The sequence below is a fragment of the Salvelinus namaycush genome, chromosome 5 (assembly GCF_016432855.1).
Source record: "Salvelinus namaycush isolate Seneca chromosome 5, SaNama_1.0, whole genome shotgun sequence".
In the NCBI taxonomy this organism is placed as follows: Eukaryota; Metazoa; Chordata; class Actinopteri; order Salmoniformes; family Salmonidae; genus Salvelinus; species Salvelinus namaycush.
The window spans coordinates 52,522,210-52,540,550 of record NC_052311.1 but is presented as its reverse complement, the minus strand read 5'-3'; the positions used below and the strand labels follow the sequence as shown (position 1 = coordinate 52,540,550).

Here is an 18,341-nt window from a genome sequence, read left to right as displayed (position 1 = left end):
GTGAAATGTCAGAATAATAGTAGAGAGAATGATTTATTTAAGCTTTTATTTCTTTCATCACATTCCCAGTGGGTCAGAAGTTTACATACACTCAATTAGTATTTGGTAGCATTGCCTTTAAATTGTTTAACTTGGGTCTGTCACGATCGTCTGTAGAATAAATGGACCAAGGCGCAGCGTGCGTAGAGTTCCACATGTTTAATAAATGAAACTCACCAAAACAATACAGAACAAAACGAACGTGAAGCTATGCAGTTGTCACGCCCTGACCATAGAGAGCTTTTATTCTCTATGTTGGTTAGGTCGGGGTGTGATTTAGGGTGGGTCATCTAGGTGTTTATATGTCGATGTTGGCCTGTTATGGTTCCCAATCAGAGGCAGCTGTTGATCGTTGTCTCTGATTGGGGATCATATTTAGGCAGCCATTTCCCCTTTGTGCTTTGTGGGATCTTGTCTATGGATAGTTGCATGTTTGCACTATTATTTGCTTCACGTTTCGTTTGGCATTTTGTTGTTTTTGTTCGGTGTTCATTTAATAAAGGAAAATGTACGCCTACCACGCTGCACCTTGGTCCATTCATAATGACGAGCGTGACAGAAGATCCCACCACAAACGGACCAAGCAGTGTGGACAGGAGGAACAGGTATCCTGGGCCTGGGAGGATATCCAGGAGGTAAAGACATCCTGGACTTGGGAGGAGATAATGGCAGGAGACGAAAGCCTTCCATGGAAGCAGACGCAAGCGGTGAAGGAAGGAGAGCGACAACGCCGGGGTTCGCGGCCACGACGCAAGCCAAAGAAGCCGCCTCAAAATATTTTTTTTGGGGGGGGGGGGCACACCGGGTGGTCGGCGAAGTTGAGGTGTGAGACCGAGGAGTTATTGGACAAATTGGAGGAGAGTGAACGGAGGGGAGAGTTAAGGAACTTCGAGGAGTTGTTGGACAAATTGGAGGAGAGTGAAGCGAGAGAGCTATTGGTTTGGCGTAGTATGCACGGCATTCGTCCTGAGGAGCGTGTTAGCTGTCCGATGCCACCTGTGCCAGCTTCCTATACTCGTCCTGAGGAGCGTGTCATTTATCCGGTACCATGTGGGCCGGTTCTACGCACCAGGTCTCCAGTGCGCCTCCACAGCCCAGTACGTCCTGTGCTAGCTCCCCGCACTCACCGTGCGGAGTGTGTCATCGTTCCGGCACTATCTGTGCCAGCTCTACGCACCAGGTCTCCAGTGCGCCTCCACAGCCCAGTACTTCCTGTGCCTGCTCCTCGCACTTTCCCTCAAGTGCGCCTTCCCAGTCAGGTACGTCCTGTGCCTGCTCCTCGCACTCTCCCTGAAGTGCGTGTCTCCAGTCAGGTACGTCCTGTGCCTGCTCCTCGCACTCTCCCTGAAGTGCGTGTCCCCAGTCAGGTAAGTCCTGTGCCTCCTCCCCGCACTCGCCCTGAGGTGCGTGTCATCAGCCCGGTGCCACCTGTACCGGTCCCACGCATCAGGCCTCCAGTGCGCCTCCACAGCCCAGTACGTCCTGTGCCTGCTCCTCGCACTCTCCCTCAAGTGTGCCTTCCCAGTCAGGTACATCCTGTGCCTGCTCCTCGCACTCTCCCTGAAGTGCATGTCCCCAGTCATGTACGTCCTGTGCCTCCTCCCCGCACTCGCCCTGAGGTGCGTGTCATCAGCCCGGTGCCACCTGTACCAGTCCCACGCATCAGGCCTCCAGTGCGCCTCCACAGTCCTTTACGTTCTGTGCCTCCTCCGCGCACTCGCCCTGAGGTGCGTGTCATCAGCCCGGTGCCACCTGTACCGGTCCCACGCATCAGGCCTCCAGTGTGCCTCCACAGTCCAGAGCTTCCGGCAACAGTCCGGAACCTCCTGATACGGTCCACAGTCCGGAACCTCCTGAGACGGTCCACAGTCCGGAACCTCCTGAGACGGTCCACAGTCCGAAACCTCCTGAGACGGTCCACAGTCCGGAACCTCCTGAGACGGTCTACGGTCCGGAACCTCCTGAGACGGTCCACGGTCCGGAACCTCCTGAGACGGTCCACGATCCTGAGCCTCCTGAGACGGTCCGCGGTCCAGAGCCTCCAGCGACGGTCCGCGGTCCAGAGCCTCCAGCGACGGTCCGCGGTCCAGAGCCTCCAGCGACGGTCCGCGGTCCAGAACCTCCAGCGACTGTGGCTGTGGAGGCGCACTGGAGGTCTGGAGTGTAGAGCTGGCACAACGTGTCCTGGACAGATGACAACCTTCGCACGGCAAGTGCGGGGAGCTGGCACAGGACGTACCGGGCTGTGGAGGCGCACTGGAGACACGGTGTGTAGAACCGGCACACATTGTACCGGAACGATAACACGCTCCTCAATGCGAGTGCAGAGAGCTGGCACAGGACGTGCAGGGCTGGGGAGGCGTACTAGAGACCTTGTGCGTGGAGCCGGTACAGTCTTCACCAGACGGCTAGCACGCTCTTCAGGACGAGTACGGAGAGCTGACTCAGGTGGCATTAAACTGAGGACACGCTCCTTAGGGCGAATGTCGTGCCTCATGCACCAACACAACAGCTCTCTCATAACTCTCTCCTCCAATTTCCCCATCAATTCACTGACTGTCTCTGATTCACTCCCTTCACTTCCCTCCAAGTTCACCTTCCTCTCCCAGACTGGCTCTGGTTCACCCCTCGGCTCCGCCGACCACCACGTGTGGACTGGCTCTGGTTCACACCTCGGCTCCGCCGACCACCCCGTGTGACCACCCCGTGTGCCCCCCCCCCCCCCCCCCCCCCCCAAAAATGTTTTTGAGGCTGCTTCTTGGGCCTACGTCGTGGCCGCGAACCCCGGTGTCGTCGCTGTCCCTCCTTCGCTGCTTCCGCCTGCTTCCATGGCAGGCTTTTGTCTCCTGCAATTACTTCCTCCAAAGTCCAGGATGTCCTTAACTCCTAGATCTCCTTCCAAGCCCAGGATACCTGCTCCTCCTGGGCACGCTGCTTGGTCCTGGGGTGGTGGGATCTTCTGTCACGATCGTCTGTAGAATAAATGGACCAAGGCGCAGCGTGCGTAGAGTTCCACATGTTTAATAAATTAAACTCACCAAAACAATACAGAACAAAACGAACGTGAAGCTATGCAGTGCTCACAAGCAACAATACATAAACAAGATCCCACAAAAACCCAGTGGGAAAAGGCTGCCTAAATATGATCCCCAATCAGAGACAACGATAGACAGCTGCCTCTGATTGGGAACCATACCAGGCCAACATAGAAATACAAAAACTAGAGTACCCACCCTAGTCACACCCAGACCTAACCAAATTAGAGAATAAAAGGCTCTCTTAAGTCAGGGCGTGACAGGGTCAAACATTTTGGGTAGCCTTCCACAAGCTTCCCACAATAAGTTGGGTGAATTTTGACAGAGCTGGTGTAACTGAGTCAGGTTTGTAGGCCTCCTTGCTCGCACACGCTTTTTCAGTTCTGCCCACAAATTTTCTATAGGATTGAGGTCAGGGCTTTGTGATGACCACTCCAATACCTTGACTTTGTTGTCCTTAAGCCATTTTGCCACAACTTTGGAAGCATGCTTGGGGTCATTGTCCATTTGGAAGACCCATTTGCGACCAAGCTTTAACTTCCTGACTGATGTCTTGAGATGTTGCTTCAATATATCCACACAATTTTCCTCCCTCATGATGCCATCTATTTTGTGAGGTGCACCAGACCCTCCTGCAGCAAAGCACCCCCACAACATGATGCTGCCACCCCCGTGCTTCACGGTTGGGATATTGTTCTTCGGCTTGCAAGCATCCCCCTTTTTCCACCAAACATAACGATGGTCATTATGACCAAACAGTTCTATTTTTGTTTTATCAGACCAGAGGACATTTCTCCTAAAAGTATGATCTTTGTCCCCATGTGCAGTTGCAAACCGTAGTCTGGCATTTTTATGGCAGTTTTGGAGCAGTGGCTTCTTCCTTGCTGAGCGGCCTTTCAGGTCTTGTCGATATAGGACTCGTTTTACTGTGGATATAGATACTTTTGTACCTGTGTCCTCCAGCATCTTCACAAGGTCCTTTGCTGTTTTTCTGGGATTGATTTGCACTTTTTGCACCAAAGTACGTTCATCTCGAGGAGACAGAATGCGTCTCCTTCCTGAGCGGTATGACGGCTGTGTGGTCCCATGGTGTTTATACTTGCGATCTATTGTTTGTACAGATGAACGTGGTACCTTCAGGCGTTTGGAAATTGCTCCCAAGGATGAACCAGACTTGTGGAGGTCTACAATGTTTTTCTAAGGACTTGGCGGATTTCTTTTGATTTTCCCATGATGTCAAGCAAAGAGGCACTGAGTTTGAAGGTAGTCCTTGAAATACATCCACAGGTACACCTCCAATTTACTCAAATGATGTCAATTAGCCTATCAAAAGCTTCTAAAGCCATGACATAATTTTCTGGAATTTTCCAAGCTGTTTAAAGGCACAGTCAATTTAGTGCATGTAAACTTATGACCTACTGGAGTTGTGATACAGTGAATTATAAGTGAAATAATCTGTTTGTAAACAGTTGTTGGAAAAATTACTTGTGTCATGCATAAAGTAAATGTCCTAACCGACTTGCCAAAACTATAGTTTGTTAACAAGACATTTGTGGAGTGGTTGAAAAACGAGTTTTAATGACTCCAACCTAATTGTATGTAAACTTCCGACTTAAACTGTGTGTATGCAGAACACACTTTGATCCAGGGACATAAGCTGCAGGTGGTTTGCAGACTGGCAAACTATTTCACGTCTGCCTGGGTAGAATAATGCCATAGTTATTTCTCACAGTAAATGCAATTATTTCAAGGAGAGGTGCTTGTGGGGAGGCATTAAAAGCATTCCAAAAAATAATTATAATTAACCGATTAATTTTTCGACAAAAGTAATCACATTCTTCTCCAATGCAAGGCCAAAATTCCAAGCCTGTGTTTTCAGACATCAGACAACTAAGTAGAGTGAACAGAAAACAGCCTGCAAGTTAACCTCCTGGTCTAGCTGATGTAGAGCTGCAATATCATATCACACTACAGTGAGTGTACAATAAGGTCAATATTTGCATATACTATATGTGACAGGAGTGCTCCCACGTTTAGCAGCAGTGATAATAAATACACAATATATCACCTATTCCCATGTGTTCACTCTGTAGATAAGAACAAAGGCTGTTTATGTGGCTCTAATGGAGCTCTATCAGCAGCTGCTCTCATGGCTTCACAGCAGCTAGGGATTGTAATCACCTGGTTGGCACCATACATATCCATAAACTACACTGTGACTTGGTGGAATATCAAATGGTGCAGTGACACTTCCACTGTGCACTTTGTTAACGGTTGTTGTTATTCATAAGTGCTTTCTCCAGATTTAAAGTCAAAGTACTTTCCAGTTATGCCCTGAATTAGAGAAGTGTTTGATTGTAGGTTTCATTAATGTCTAGGGGCACACTGCGACAACCTGCATTGTGTTGCTAGTCTTCCCTCCGTGTGCCCTTTTCAAATGCCTTGACAGTTGCCTTGTGCATTTATCGACCAGAAGCCTAAAAACCACAACATGCCACTAATATGGACTCACCTCTGGCTTTTTCATGGACATTTTCTTTCAGACACTCTACCTTTATTTCTACCTTGTCAATATGTTTCTGGAATCTTTTGTTTGACTGCGAGATCTTCTTGTTATACCCCAACAAAAAGAGGACCAGACTAAAACGATGTGCGTTGTGCAGTCTTGGATGGAGGGAGTTGACACCTGATTTAGGAATAGGCAGCCCAGGAGCATGTGCCTGGTGACATCTCCCCCAGGTTAGCCGTCAGTACGGAACGGGTCATGCAATGTTTTTTCAATCAGATGTTAACTTCCTCCATCAGGATCACACTGCTGTGCAAATCAAACATACTTGGAAAGGCGCAGAGGGGAAACTGATTCCCGTTTTAGTTTAGGTAATTACAAGGATTTGAACAGTGAGGGGAATAAGATGAGACAAATAGGATGTTTTACTGTTGTTGATGATATATGAATTTACATAATGTACCAAGATACTGTATATACAGTACATAAAGATAGGCAGCCAGTATAGACCTTATACATAGAGAGAGGGAGGATGTCAAGATGGAAGGATCAGGTTACAGCTGCTTTTCTCTCTGGCTTCTGTTCCATTAACTAATGGGCCTGGATGGGTGAGAGAGATTCAGACACTCTAGGAGGACAGTGGAAGATGTATAGAACTTGCTTCTTCATTATTGAAAACCGCATGTTTTGGCAATACAGCCTTCATGTGATATACTGTACTTCCAATACGCATCACTCATGACTTTACATCAATACAGCCTTCATGTGATATACTGTACTTCCAATACGCATCACTCATGATGTTACATCAATACAGCCTTCATCTGATATACTGTACTTCCAATACGCATCACTCATGATGTTACATCAATACAGCCTTCATCTGATATACTGTACTTCCAATACGCATCACTCATGATGTTACATCAATACAGCCTTCATCTGATATACTGTACTTCCAATACGCATCACTCATGACTTTACATCAATACAGCCTTCATGTGATATACTGTACTTCCAATACGCATCACTCATGATGTTACATCAATACAGCCTTCATCTGATATACTGTACTTCCAATACGCATCACTCATGATGTTACATCAATACAGCCTTCATCTGATATACTGTACTTCCAATACGCATCACTCATGATGTTACATCAATACAGCCTTCATCTGATATACTGTACTTCCAATACGCATCACTCATGACTTTACATCACTACAGTCCATTTGAACTTTTTAAGAAAGCATACAGGTAGTTATAATTTACCAAACTAACACACTAGCTGTCAAGCTACTGCGCTGTACCGTAGCTCACAATGTGCCACCTTTCTCCACCCGCTCTGAATGCCTGCTCTGATTGCTAGCACATTGTGCAAATGCCCCCCCCCCCCCCCCCGGCTCTGTTTTTTGCAGCACAATTAAAGTCTGTCAGCACTACCAGACTAATACAGCTCTGGTGGACTGAGCCTCCATCACTGCAGCCCACTAAATTCAGCCCTCCCCCCACCATTTCCATTCAAGGTCTAAGAATTATAAAAGAGTTATTAATAAAGAGTAAGACAGCAGTAAAAGGTTTGTGAGGCTAAGAAAAATTGATGGGTGGAGGGATGGATACATGGACGGACAGAGGGATGGTTAAAGGACCCTGGGACTAAACAGCTCCCTCTGCAACTGGGTCCTAGACTTCCTGACGGGCCGCCCCAGGTGGTAAGGGTAGGTAACAACACATCCGCCACGCTGATCCTCAACACGGGGGCCCCTCAGGGGTGCATGCTCAGTCCCCTCCTGTACTCCCTGTTCACTCATGGCTGCATGGCAAGGCACAACTGCAACACCATCATTAAGTTTGCTGATGACACAACAGTGGTAGGCCTGATCACTGACAACGATGAGACAGCCTAAAGGGAGGAGGTCAGAAACCTGAACATGTGGTGCAAGGACAACAACCTCTTCCTCAACATGATCAAGACAAAGGAGATGATTGTGGACCACAGGAAAAAGAGGACCGAGCACACCCCCATTCTCATTGACGGGGCTGTAGTGGAGCAGGTTGAGAGCTTCAAGTTCCTTGGCGTCCACATCAACAACAAACTAACATGGGGTCAAGCGCACCAAGACAGTCATGAAGAGGGCACAACCAAACCTATTCCCCCTCAGGAGAAAATATTTGGCATGGGTCCTCAGATCCTCAAAAGATTTTACAGCTGCACCATCGAGAGCATCCTGACGGGTTGCATCATTGCCTGGTATGGCAACTGCTCTGCCTCCGACCGCAAGCGCCAAGTCTAGGTTCAAGAGGCTTCTAAACAGCTTTTTCCCCCAAGCCATAAGACTCCTGAACAGCTAATCAAATAGCTACCCAGACTATGCATAGCCACTTTAACAACCCTACCTGCATGTACATAATTATCTCAATTACCTCGACACCGGTGCCCCCGCACATTGACACATTGACTCTGTGTCACGTTCTGACCTTAGTTCCTTTTTTATGTCTTTATTTTAGTTTGGTCAGGGCGTGAGTTGGGGTGGGCATTCTATGTTGTTTTTCTATGTTTTGTTCTGTTGGTAGATTTCTATGTGTTGGGCCTAATATGGTTCTCAATCAGAGGCAGGTGTCAGTCGTTGTCTCTGATTGGGAGCCATATTTAGGTAGCCTGTTTGTCATTGTGTGTTGTGGGTGATTATTTTCTGTTCTGTGTTTTTGCTTCACCGTACAGGACTGTTCGTTTGTCGTTTTATTGTTTTTGTTCAGTGTTCAGTTTTCTTATTAAAACAATATGGACACTTACCACGCTGCGCATTGGTCCTCCTCTTCTTCCACCCACGACGAGCGTTACACTCTGTACCGGTACCCCCTGTATATAGCCACGCTATTGTTATTCACTGCTGCTCTTTAATTATTTGTTTTTCTTATCTCTTTTTTCTTAATTTAATTTTTTGGGGTATTTACTTAAAACTGCATCGTTGGTTAAGGGCTTGTAAGTAAGCATTTTACTGTAAGGTCTACTACACCTGTTGTATTCGGCGCATGTGACAAATACAATTTGATTTCATTTAAAGGCTACATTTTTTACTGTAAATGTGTCTCCATTATTTTATATACTTCCCATACCTAGTTTGCCTTAACACAGACAGACCAGCCAGGGACCATCCCCCAAAAAAGTGCTACTCCCAATTCCTGGAAGTCGTGATGACATCACCCACATGACTCATTGGTCAATGTTAAGTGTATAATGTTCTATTAAATAGGTACTAAATCATGACTCCACTCCCCTTACTTCCACACCTTAACCTGTCCCAGACAACCAAACACCATGCAGCCCCCCATGCAGACGCTGGCCAAATGTCATTTTCCCAGACCAACCACAAGGTTAATCATTCTCTAACCACTGCCCGCCTGTGTGTGTGTGTGAGTAGGGCAATAACGTCTGTGGGAAAATGTGTGTTCTTGAGTATGTGCGTTTGTGCACGCGTGCATGCTACCCTATCTTCTGCATGTCCCTCTAGCCGATAATCCGTCCCATATCATAGCACATCTCTCAGGCCCTCTCTCCTCTGATTAGAGGGATGACGCCTGTATATTTCTTTATTACTAGGATAACCCCATTTGGATTGGACATTTCCATGCTGGTAATGGCATCGCCTGTCATGTAATTTCTCCCTATAGACACCTCTTTCCATTCACACTCAATATGGAATGGCTCTCAGGCTATTATCTGCACCTCCAAACCAACCCTGGGCTGTTGTCTTAGCCGGAAATGAAAGTAATGTTATACAAGATGGCCATCTACTAGATTTATTAGCAAGATAGCCCAGCTATATTACTGTGATTATGGATGAATACTTTTGGGTGGACCTAGGGTGTACCAACTTATACTGTTTGTGTTTGCATCTGTGTATCTCCAACACCATCATTTTAAGTGAAATTGTTGTCATGACCAATGTTTGTTTTGATAGTTATGGCTGTTTATTTTTTACGTTTGAGATGTTGTTATGGGTGTTCTAACTTGCACAATGGTTGAGATTTTTTTCCGGTGTTAGCTAATCGGGACAACCTCAAATGTAAATCTGCTCTTGTTTCGTAACGACAGTAATAATTTGTAATAATTACTGTTACCCGCTGAGTGCTTTGATGATTATTTTCATCCCTGAACTGGATATTAGTGTAAGATAACATTAATTTGGTCCCTTTAAATATTGTCTGACTCCTCTACCTCCTTTTGGCTCTTCTCCTTCTGGTCCTCTCAACAGGTGTAACAGGCCTGGTGCAGATAGATGAGAATGGGGACAGAGAGACAGACTTCGCTCTCTGGGACATGACTGACACCAACACCAGTATTTTCCAGGTACTGAAAACACACACATCTCTCTCACTCACTCACTTACTCTCACTCTCACTCTCTCTCTCACTCTTTCTCTCTCGCTCTCTCGCGCACTCTCTCGCTCTCTCTCTCGTAAACTAAGGCTCCTCATCTCTTTCATTCTGCCAGTGCTCATGAAGCTGCCTGCCTGTGTACACAGTCTCTGTGTGTTTTGGAGATGGGTGCCAATGTGTTTCTCTTATGTAATGACAGAATGATAAATATTAATTGGTGGCAAGCCACTGAGGTTAATGACCAACTGATCCAGCGAGATCTAGAGTATGTACATGTACAGTTGAAGTCGGAAGTTTACATAAACTTAGGTTGGATTCATTAAAACTTGTTTTTGAACCACTCCACAAATTTCTTGTTAACAAACTAGTTTTGGCAAGTCGGTTAGGACATCTACTTTGTGCATGACACAAGTAATTTTTCCAACAATTGTTTTCAGACAGATTATTACACTTATAATTCACTGTATCACAATTCCAGTGGGTCAGAAGTTTACATGCACTAAGTTGACTGTGCCTTTAAACAGCTTGGAAAATTCCAGAAAATGATGTCATGGCTTTAGAAGCTTCTGATAGTCAATTGCAGGTGTACCTGTGGATGTATTTCAAGGCCTACCTTCAAACTCAGTGCTTCTTTGCTTGACATCATGGGAAAATCAAAAGAAATCAACCAAGACCTCAGAAAAAAAATTGTAGACCTCCACAAGTCTGTTTCATCCTTGGGAGCAATTTCCAAACTCCTGAAGGTACCACGTTCATCTGTACAAACAATAGATCGCAAGTATAAACACCATGGGACCACGCAGCCGTCATACCGCTCAGGAAGGAGACGCATTCTGTCTCCTAGAGATGAATGTACTTTGGTGCGAAAAGTGCAAATCAATCCCAGAAAAACTTCAAAGGACCTTGTGAAGATGCTGGAGGACACAGGTACAAAGTATCTATATCCACAGTAAAACGAGTCCTATATCGACAAGACCTGAAAGGCCGCTCAGCAAGGAAGAAGCCACTGCTCCAAAACTGCCATAAAAAAGCCTGACTACTGTTTGCAACTGCACATGGGGACAAAGATCATACTTTTAGGAGAAATGTCCTCTGGTCTGATGAAACAAAAATAGAACTGTTTGGTCATAATGACCATCGTTATGTTTAGTGGAAAAAGGGGGATGCTTGCAAGCCGAAGAACACCATCCCAACCGTGAAGCACGGGGGTGGCAGCATCATGCTGTGGGGGTGCTTTGCTGCAGGAGGGTCTGGTGCACTTCACAAAATAGATGGCATCATGAGGGAGGAAAATTATGTGGATATATTGAAGCAACATCTCAAGACATCAGTCAGGAAGTTAAAGCTTGGTCGCAAATGGGTCTTCCAAATGGACAATGACCCCAAGCATACTTCCAAAGTTTTGGCAAAATGGCTTAAAGACAACAAAGTCAAGGTATTGGAGTGGCCATCACAAAGACCTGACCTCAATCCTATAGAAAATTTGTGGGCAGAACTGAAAAAGCGTGTGCGAGCAAGGAGGCCTACAAACCTAACTCAGTTACACCAGCTCTGTCAGGACGAATGGGCCAAAATTCACCCAACTTATTGTGGGAAGCTTGTGGAAGGCTACCCGAAATGTTTGACCCAAGTTAAACAATTTAAAGGCAATACTACCAAATACTAATTGAGTGTATGTAAACTTCTGACCCACTGGGATTGTGATGAAAGAAATAAAAGCTGAAATAAATATTTCTCTACTATTATTCTGACATTTCACATTCTTAAAATAAAGTGGAGATCCTAACTGACCTAAGACAGGGAATTTTTACTCAGATTAAATGTCAGGAATTGTGAAAAACTGAGTTTAAATGTATTTGGCTAAGGTGTATGTAAACTTCTGACTTCAACTGTACATGTGTGGATGTGCGAGTACGTGCGTGTGTGTGTGCGTGCGTGTGTGTGTTTATGTGTGTGTTTATGTGTGTGTGTGTGTGTGTTTATGTGTGTGTTTATGTGTGTGTGTGATAAGGGAGAGAGAGTGGATGCTTTTCACCCAGTGTGAGGGGGTGAGTGTCAAGTCTCTGGGCTGATTAGTGGCTCATTGAAAGTCGTCTCCCATTATCACCCTATGCTAATGCATTGCATTGAGAATAATGTGTCAATCTTGCCAGCCTACCATCTCACTGTCTAAGAGGACCAAAATGGAAATAAGCCTTCTGGCTTTATTCTGTTTTTATCCTCTAAAATGTTTAATTATGTAATGTTGTCCCCGGCTGGAACAGCCTACTGCTTTAAATGATCTAATACATTCAATCAATCAATGTGTGGTATGTTATTTGTCTATAACATTAGACATGTAATAGTAAGTTATACTGTGTTCCTTGCCAGATTGTGTTGGTGTACAACGGCTCTCAGAAAAAGCTGCGGGCCTTGCCTGGGATGGACATCCAGTGGCCAGGGGGCGCTGCTCCTTTAGATGTGCCCGTCTGTGGCTTCAAGAACGACAACCCAGCCTGCCTCGCACGTCAGTGGACTCCGTCTGTCTCTCACTCACTTTTGTATACACTGCCCCCCCATAAAATGTCTTAGTTTGCATGACGTAGCAGAAGTTATAGTAGTCATAACCAGTCAAAACGGCTTACGATGACTGACTTTACACTGTCATGCAGTGGCTGTATTGAAGGAAACCAGGGGACCATAAAAATGTTTCCCCTGTCTCTTTTTCCAGGAACCATCACAATCCACCAGATGGTAACAATTGTGGTGTTCTTCATCATTATCATCATCCTCACCATTACTGTCTTCATATACAGGTGAGTGTAGACAGGCCAGTTCACGCTCAATCAGCAAGTATGCACAGGGCCTAGAATCTACGGGAAGAGTTTTATGTTATTACATTTATAGCATTGTTCACATATCTAAAAGAGCAATCTTATCATCTCTCTCTCTCTCTCTTTCGCACACACAGGAAGCTGAAGCTTGAAAATGAGCTGGTGGCTCAGCTGTGGAGAGTCTCCTGGGAGGATATTCAGATGAGCAACATGGAGAAAGTGCTGCGAAGCGCAGGCAGCAAGCTCACTCTGTCCCTGGTGAGTCCACACTCACATGCACGCTTGCAACAACACACACATTTCACAATACACACAGTCTTGCACAAAACTGATCCCATCCCACCTTTCGCTTTATTTACAGAGGGGCTCCAACTACGGCTCCCTATTAACAGGAGATGGAAACTTTCAGGTATTTGCCAAGACAGGCTACTACAAGGTAAGTAGGGTGTGCGTGTGTGTATGCGTGTGTGCCTGTGCGTGTGTGTGTGCGTGTGTGCATGAAAGAAAGTAACCTTTTAATGTCAACTGGATTGAATGCATAATGTTTTCTCTGTCTTTCAGGCGAATATTGTGGCCATCAAATACATCAACAGAAAACGCATTGAGCTCACCAGAAACGTGCTGTTTGAACTGAAACATGTGAGTCCTCATGAGGTTGTAGTGTGACTTGTGTATTCTCCAGAAAGCATATGTGCATCAGAGAATAGCGCTGTCCCTAAATGTGTAAAACACATGGTGTCCTCCTTTCCTTCCCTCTCCAGATGCGTGATATTCAGAATGAGCACCTGACCCGCTTCATCGGAGCCTGCATCGACCCCCCCAACATCTGCATCATCACAGAGTACTGTCCTCGGGGTAGCCTACAGGTAGCCACCCTTCACCACATCTCCACTATAAGATAGTCCACTGACCCATTACAAGTCTTTAGGAAACATTTTCCTTGTCTAAATGGTGTGTGTGTGTGTGTGTGTGTGTGTGTGTGTGTGTGTGTGTGTGTGTGTGTGTGTGTGTGTGTGTGTGTGTGTGTGTGTGTGTGTGTGTGTGTGTGTGTGTGTGTGTGTGTGTACGCATGGGTGTGTGTTTCATCCTTCAGGACATCATGGAAAACGAGAGCATCACACTGGATTGGATGTTCAGATACTCTTTAATCAATGACATTGTCAAGGTAACCACTGCTCTACACACTCTCCTGCTTATCTTTCCATATGTCAGCTTCAATTGACTTCAGATAACACATTTGCATCATTCAAGTGAACGTCCATATGCTTTGCCAAACATTTTTAGACTAAAGCTGAATATAAATAACTCATTTATATCTAATCTCTCCTTTTGACTATCCCTTTCTCTTCTCTTTCTACATTTTACCCTCTATCCCTACCTCCCTCCTCTTCTCCTTACCAGGGCATGGCTTTCCTCCACAACAGTGTCATCGTCTCCCACGGCAACCTGAAGTCGTCCAACTGCGTGGTGGATAACCGCTTTGTGCTGAAGATCACTGACTACGGCCTGTCCAGCTTCCGCACCGAGAGCAACACAGACGACGCCCATGCTTACTATGCCCGTTAGTCACCTGGCTCTGCAGGAAATTGCCCTTTAGACACAGATCTAGGATCAGCTTAACCTGATCAAATCCTTAAGAGGGTGAAATACGAAACTGACCTTAGATCAGTGCCTGTAGGCAAATTGATTATGCTTTTAGTCAATTTATCCATCTATGTGTGTAGGGAAGCTGTGGATGGCCCCAGAGCTGCTGAGGTTGGAGAGACCACCTCCATGTGGCACACAGAAGGGAGACGTCTACAGCTTTGGCATCATTCTCCAAGAGGTGGCGCTACGCCACGGTGCCTTCTATCTGGAGGGAGAGCCGCTCAGCCCCAAAGGTAACACACACACACAGACATACACACGCACTCTCTCTTTCTACATGACAGACATTTGGGACCGATTTGATCCTATGTAGCAAAATTTGAAATTGTGTTTTTTTTTTTTTACATTGGATAAAAGTAGAGATTCAGAGCGCGAAAGTTATAGATAATACACTACAGTTGAGGAACAATGGGAAAGTAATTTTGCTTTGAAAGTTGATAAACTTGTAACCCCACTTTTGAGAAAATGGCTCTTGAATGTTTTGGTACACCTACTAGAGAGCTCTTCTTTGTCTAAACCCATTCAGGATCATTCACAACCTCTTAAGCCTTAGCCCCACCCATCTCTTTAAGGATTCACATGTGAGTCCATGTGCTAAACAGAGTGAGTAAGTTCCCAGACAACTGAGAACTTGGAAAAATACAAGGTGAAATCATGACGTCAGTGATCTTCAGGTCAAAAAGTCAGGGCTCTAGAAAGAGGCCCGAGTTCCTGAGTTGGAATTCTGAGTTGGATGACAGTTCAAAATGATTTTTCCTAGTCGGAGCTAGTTTTCTGAGTCCCCAGTTGTCTTGAACACACTGAAGTCGGAAGTCGGAAATTTCTGAGTCCCCAGTTTTTGAACGCAGCAATAATCCCAAACCATACTACTAGCAATACAAACTGATTGTCATAGCTAGCCACCATGCATGAATATCCAGGTAGCTAAAGCTAACCAACTAGGTTCAATGTTAGCTAGCTAGCTAACATTAGGTTATAACTAGCAATGCAAATAGATTTCGGAGATACAAATAATAATATTACACAGATCATACACGTAACGTTAGCTAGTGAGCCAGCCAGCTAACGTTAGCTAGCTAGCTAACACTACGCTTTAACTTAAAATGAAAATGACATTCTGACTAAATTTGAAATGTATAATATCTGAAAATGTATCTAGCTAGACTTTCTTACCCGTATACATGGATGAACGCTTCTCCCTCTCTGTCACCGTTGCCATGGTTGCCCTTAGTTTGAAGATGTAATCCGGAGACAGGTGTTTTATACAACAGCTTTCTGTGTTCTCTTTTCGACTCCCGCTGCATATTTGCAATCAAACGCTAGAATTTACTCCATCTCCATAGCAATCATACTCCGCTACCACCGGGCATTCAACTTCTTCCGTGACAACAACATTGTTGATCGCTGTTTCTGAAGACTCTACAATGTCTGGTTCAATTAAAATGTTTTTATCTAAATCAGGGATTTCCTCATCGTCTGATTCATTTTCAGAGTCAGAGAGAGTCAGCATGGCACGATCGTCCTCCAGACAGTGGAGAGCAGTAGCAATACTTCTGCAGTTTTTTATGATATCTTTCAAAAAAGCTGTGGTAGAAAGGATTACCTACACATACTGAGCAGCTCATGTTATAGACAGAAGCATGCTACATGGCTACATACTCATCTCTCTATAAGAGCTCAGGGCCAGACCCAGATGCAGACACGGGAGGCAGATGGTTTGAGTGTTTGATATTTATTAGTTCCAAAAAGGGTAGGCAAGAGAATAGTCATGGACAGGCAAAGGGTCAAAACCAGATCAGAGTCCAGGAAGTACAGAGTGGCAGGCAGGCTCGAGGTCATGGCAGGCAGACTGGTCAGGCAGGCGGGTTTAGAGTCCAGAAAACAGGAAAGGGTCAAAACCAGGAGGACTAGCAAAAGAGAGAATAGCAAAAGCAGGAGCACGGGAAAAACACGCTGGTTGACTTGAAACAGACAAGACGAACTGGCACAGAGAGACAGGAAACACGGGGATAAATACACTGGGGAAAATAAGCTACACCTGGAGGGGGTGGAGACAATCACAAGGACAGGTGAAACAGATCAGGGCGTCACACTCTCGGCATGTCCAGCCCATCCATTATCTCAGCCAATCATGGCTAGCTGGAAGGTTCCTGTCTTTTCCCGTGGCTAAACCAACTAGGCTTGTAATTTATTCATATTTACAGATGGCAAACAAGTTTGTTATTAAGGCACAGGAAAGTTCATTGTTCCAGAAGGCATTTCTGCACAAAAAAGCATTTTGATAAAAAATTCAAATGTTCATGTTCAAATGCCTCTCCTGTGAAGTAGTGACATGCGACATACTCCTAGTTTCCTGAAACTAGTCACATTTGTGCTCCCATACACTTTTGGTCATAAGCACACTTATTTGCACATAAACACAGATGTATTATAAAAGAAAGAGAGAATACCATTGCTGCTGAGTAAATTATACTCCAGATTGTGTCCAAGATAAACATTGTTTGTATGTTTCTTCCATCAAAAGCATAACAAACAAACCTAACAAGCCTCCTTCTTCTCAAGGCTCTGTGGTCTTTGCTGACTGCATTATCGCCGAGTAGCGATAAGGCAATTAGAGCAACTCAAAACAAAAGCTGTTATTCTGCACATTGCACCCGCAAGTCTGTTTACTCAGGAAAGCTCTGTAGAAAACACAAACCTATCAAAAAACACATAACAGCTCCAGTGACTCAACAAAGCTACAGTATGTCGTTACATTTTACTCCATGTGAACTGTATTCTTTATATTTCAAGGTTCCTCCTTGACTCTACTCACAAATAAACATGACATGAAATTCAACAAATGAAGTGTAGACATCCAAATATTGACACAACCCAATGTTCATTTCAGAGCTGCTGACCAATATGCCACGACGTTAAAATGGAGACATGGAACAGTTTTGCAATTGCAACCATTTGGCAACTTCAACTAGGGAAAGTTCATGAATTTGTCGAACACGCTCCCAAAAGTGACAGATTTTTTGCCTCCTTTTCTATTTTCTCACTCAGCCCCTCTTGCACCCCACTTACCCTGAAGAGCCTACTCTAATGATATGGAGGACGAGAGCTAATATACCTCTCTGCTTTGTACTAAGGATAGTTAAGCCCACACAAACACTTGTAGGGACAAACACACAGTCACATGCTTTATATAACACAGAAACATATTATATTTGTTTACCTTCCACTGTACTGTTTTCTGTGTCTCTGTCTTAGAGTAAAGCAACACAATTTTAATAAAATATCAGATTGTAAGTACATAGCTGCAACCAAGATATTTATTTTTCATTTGAGCAGGGGTGTGTGACTCTTTAGAACGTTTTTTATTATCAGTCAAGATTTCAGATTAAATTGTAGTTAGTTTGGGAACAACAATCTGTCCTATCTTCCTTCTTTAGAAAACTGAAAAAGAAAGAGATTGGATTTCTTGCTATACAGATCAGCAATAACAGCTGTTGTTGTGTTCCAAGTCAAGTCTCCGTCACAACGTGTTGAGGAGAAAACCTTGCTGTCACCCATGTCTGCCAACCACCACTACTCAGTGAATTCGTTTTTTTTCAAAACCATAATTGCATGAAATTGTGCAAAGTTGTAGAAAATTGAACGTGATTGTAGTCGATTGCAAAAGTGGTGTACTGAGAGAGAAGCAAGTGTTTGTATTTGCTCATCAGAGTGTAACACGTTGTACTGGCAGACAGCAGCTGTTGTGTGACAGAAAGACAATGAACTGACTTAGAACCAGAGCATGCCATTTATGCCACTGACACCACTTTATGGTCTTAACTCAATTAGGCTGCATGGACTGCTGTTGGGTCTCTGTGTGTGTGTGTGCGTGAGTGCGTCTGTGTGTGTGTGTTTGCATGCTTAATTTTTTTTCTG

General features: G+C 44.9%; 1 protein-coding gene across 1 annotated transcript in view; it reads left to right on the top strand.

Annotated features, from left to right (window-relative positions):
* Positions 1–18,341, top strand: part of npr1b (natriuretic peptide receptor 1b) — a 60,807-nt gene that overhangs the window by 33,743 nt on the left and 8,723 nt on the right. Inside the window, exons 6-15 of the mRNA XM_038994454.1 lie at positions 9,840–9,934; positions 12,334–12,469; positions 12,674–12,758; positions 12,914–13,034; positions 13,138–13,212; positions 13,338–13,415; positions 13,538–13,642; positions 13,870–13,941; positions 14,178–14,337; positions 14,501–14,656. Of these exons, the coding sequence (XP_038850382.1) occupies positions 9,840–9,934; positions 12,334–12,469; positions 12,674–12,758; positions 12,914–13,034; positions 13,138–13,212; positions 13,338–13,415; positions 13,538–13,642; positions 13,870–13,941; positions 14,178–14,337; positions 14,501–14,656 (1,083 nt within the window). The remainder of the gene's footprint in view (positions 1–9,839; positions 9,935–12,333; positions 12,470–12,673; positions 12,759–12,913; positions 13,035–13,137; positions 13,213–13,337; positions 13,416–13,537; positions 13,643–13,869; positions 13,942–14,177; positions 14,338–14,500; positions 14,657–18,341) is intronic.